We start from the raw sequence: 3,579 nt of genomic DNA, 5'->3' as shown, positions 1-3,579 counted from the left end.
CTCACCACTACACCAAACTGTTCTGACTCAGCCAGATCATCATATTCATTCTTTAGTTCTGACAGCATCTTTAGCTGCTCTGGCTCTGGCATCTGCTTAATGAGATTCTGAAAGAAAGAAAAAAAGAGAGAAGGAAAGAGAGAGGGAGAGAAGGTAGGGAAAGGGGGTAGAGAGAAATGGGGAAGGGGGGAAAGAGAGGGAGAGAAGGGAGGGAAAAGCCGGGGGAGGAGGGATGTTTAGTCTGCTTCATTTTGGCTGAGCCTCTCTCTTAAACTGTCCTACAGATCCTATTCAATGTTCAATTAACTAGAGGGCAGACTGCCTGCCTAATGAGAGAGTTCATAAGAAATACTCTAAAATAGTAATACCCTTTAAAAAAAAACTATTATCAAGTTGGATTTATACTAAGGATGCAGATAGTTCAACATTAAAAAATAATTGGCATAACAAAATGTCAATAATAAAAACAAACCAGGAAAAATAAAAATAAAAACAAAACCAGGAAAAGACAATAGATGCACAAAAAGCCTTCAATAAAATTCAATACTCACTTATGATAAAAAAAAAAAAAATAGGCAGGGAAATAACAAAAAACTTACCAGAAACCAAGAGCTAACATTATTTATAATGAAGTAGAATGAAAACAGGATGTCCCCACTTGCATTATTTTTTTTTTTTACAAGTTTTAGGACTGTTATCAATAGTAATAAAATAAAAAAGGAAATTAGAATTTAAAAAGGGGGTATGATAGGATGACTTACTTAAAAAATTCAAGAGACAACAAAAAAAAAACAGCTTCACCAAGATGGCAGGATAAAAAAATAACCACACAAAATTATTAATATTCCTAAATAAAACTACTAACCAAGAAAAGTTATAAAATAAAGATCATTTAAAATGTACTAAATATTTGAGAATTAATTTATCTAGCCATATGAAGTACTTTTTGCTTATTAAAAAAAAAAAAAGAACTAAACAACTGGAAAGGTACTTAATGTGAAGTACTGGAACTGTGATTTCACCAGAGTGGAGAGGGCTCCAGGAGAGGAATGCCCTCTACAAAAGCAGTTGCACACCTTCTCTGCAACTTAAAGTTTTATAGGGTTGGTTAGGGCCCTGAGAGGTTAAATGACTTGCTCACAATAACAGTTAGTATGTACCAGAGGCAGGACTTGAATCCAGGTCTTCCTGGCTCCAAGGCCAGTTCTCTCTACTGAAAGATTCTGCTTCTTCTATGTTAATATAGAAGAGAGGGGGAGAAACACTCAAATTTATTTGTAGATTTAATACCAACTAAAATATCAATTAAATAAGAAAACTTAAATGGAAGAACCCAAGATAAAGGATATCAAGGAAAATAATAAAACAAAATAGAAAGTGAATTAGCACCACCAAATTTCCACTTATACTATGAAACAATAATTATCAAAACAATCTCATACTGGGTATAAACAGAAAAAAACAGATCCCTGAAAAAGATCAGAAAAACAAGATTCAGAACCAAATGCATACAACTGTCTAGTATTCAATAAGTCCAAGAACACAAATCACTGGGGAATGAATTCATTATTCAACAAAAACTGCTTGGAAAAATTAATTGCAATTTGTGGGAAAATGGCAACAAATTAGTACCTTATACCATAAGAAATTCCAAGTGGATAAATAATTTAATTACAAAATGTCATACTATAAAAAATTAAAGCACCTATAACCATACATTGTGCAACTGTGTACAGCAAAAAAAAAAATAATCAGTCATGACTCAAAAGGAAATTATAAGGTACAAAAAGAGACAAATTTGACTCTTTAAAAAAAAAGATTCTGCACAACTCAAAACGCTGCATCTAGAAGAAGCAGGAAATATATAGACTGGGAAAAGTCTTGCATTAAACTTTATGATAAAAGATGTTATCTTTTGTCCTATTGATGCTGATACTAAGATCACTGCAGAAAGGGGAAAAAAAGACCTGGCTACACAGAAATATTCCTACAAGTATCATTTGTAACAGCAAAAAACTGAAAACAAACTTTGAATCTACAATATGTGGGGAATGTTTGAATAAACTTTGGTATACGAATGTACACTGTAACAAAATTTTCAAAACACATTTAATTGTCTTTCATTTTTACATCAGTCATTTCAATCTCATCCCCAACCCCAAATTGAACCCTAGGCATAGTGGAGAGAGCACTGAACCTGGAGTCAGAAGACCTGAACTCAAATTTGGCCTCCATACTTTAACTAGCTATATGACTCTGGGCAAGTCACTTAGTCTGCCTCAGTTTCCTCATCTGTAAAATGTCAGCAGCCATCTCCCAAGGTTGTTGTGAGGATCAAATGACAATTATTGGAAAGTGCTTAGCATAGTGCCTGGCCCATAGTTGGACAGATATACATATGCATGCATATACACTTGTGTATGCATACATACATGTGTGTTAGCTATCATTAGTCCCATTTTCTACCAGCTCCACTGCTTTTAGACTTCTCTAGAACTCTCTATCACGCCGTGGTAGGTACCATTCCTCTCCGGTCCCACTTTTCAGCTTCTTTTTGTGGGTTGTGTTCCCCCATTAGATTATAACCTCCTTGAGGGCAAGGACTGTCTATGTTTTTATTTGCATTTGTATCCCCAGCATAATGGCCTGGAACTAGGTGCTTCCTAAATACTTACTCACTGATAAAGAGCACTCTGCCTGGAGTAAGGAAGAACTGAATTCAAATCTGCACTAGGCACTTACTACCTGTGTAACCCCGGGCAAATTACATGACCACTGCCTGCCTCAGTTTCCTCAACTGTAAAATGGGGATAATAACAGCACCTACCTTACAGAGTTGTTGTTTGGATCAAATGAGATATTTGTAAAGAGTTTTGGCACAATGTCTGGCACACTGTGGGTGTTTAACAAATGCTTATTTCCTCTCTACCTTCCTTCCAACAAAGAAAAACAATTAAGCAAAAACACGACAGTGACCATACCTGACGATATATGAAAATTCTTTCCTAGCTGTCATAAGGAGTTATGTTTCATTATCTGTAAGTTTCACTGATTCTTAAAAGTTTTTCATAGTTTGACTTCCTATTAGGGATTTTAAATTTATATTAGTGCAATAACTGAATGTTTTTCTCTTGGTTCTGTTTATTTCTCTTTGTATCAGTTTATACACCGAGTCTCAGAATTCTCTGAATTCCTCAATCATTTTTTTAATATAATTCAGTATTATTACTCTATGGCAGATAACAAATATAAAGGATGCAAAGAAAATATAGGAAGACTTATCTGAACCAATGCATAGTAAAGAAAGCAGAAACAAAACAACAGTATATATACCCAGTGCCTTCATCTACATAAAGAAAAACAACATTAAACAACAAAAAAATTAATGTTGACCACACTGGAATTTTAAGTTGATAAAAAATATTCTCTTTTAACAATCAGAGTAGTACATAGTTACATGTACAATCATTTTTGTACTGTTTTGCTTTTGTATTTTCTTTTTTGCTCCTGTTCACATATTTCTTTCTTTCTTTCTTTCTTTTTTTTTGGTGAGGCAATTGGGGTTAAGTGACTTGCCCA

General features: G+C 34.2%; 1 protein-coding gene across 5 annotated transcripts in view; it reads right to left on the bottom strand.

The window, feature by feature from the left end:
- DIAPH1 (diaphanous related formin 1) overlaps nucleotides 1-3,579 on the bottom strand; it is an 84,906-nt gene that overhangs the window by 13,284 nt on the left and 68,043 nt on the right. For all 5 annotated transcript variants that reach the window (XM_027841954.1, XM_027841955.1, XM_027841956.1 and 2 more), the window contains one exon: nucleotides 6-107. In XM_027841954.1, coding sequence (XP_027697755.1) covers nucleotides 6-107 — 102 coding nt within the window. The remainder of the gene's footprint in view (nucleotides 1-5; nucleotides 108-3,579) is intronic.

This window comes from Vombatus ursinus, unplaced genomic scaffold (assembly GCF_900497805.2).
Source record: "Vombatus ursinus unplaced genomic scaffold, bare-nosed wombat genome assembly UNPS02014863.1, whole genome shotgun sequence".
Lineage (NCBI taxonomy): Eukaryota > Metazoa > Chordata > Mammalia > Diprotodontia > Vombatidae > Vombatus > Vombatus ursinus.
Note: the sequence above shows the minus strand (reverse complement) of the source record. Positions and strands in the feature narration are given on the sequence as shown.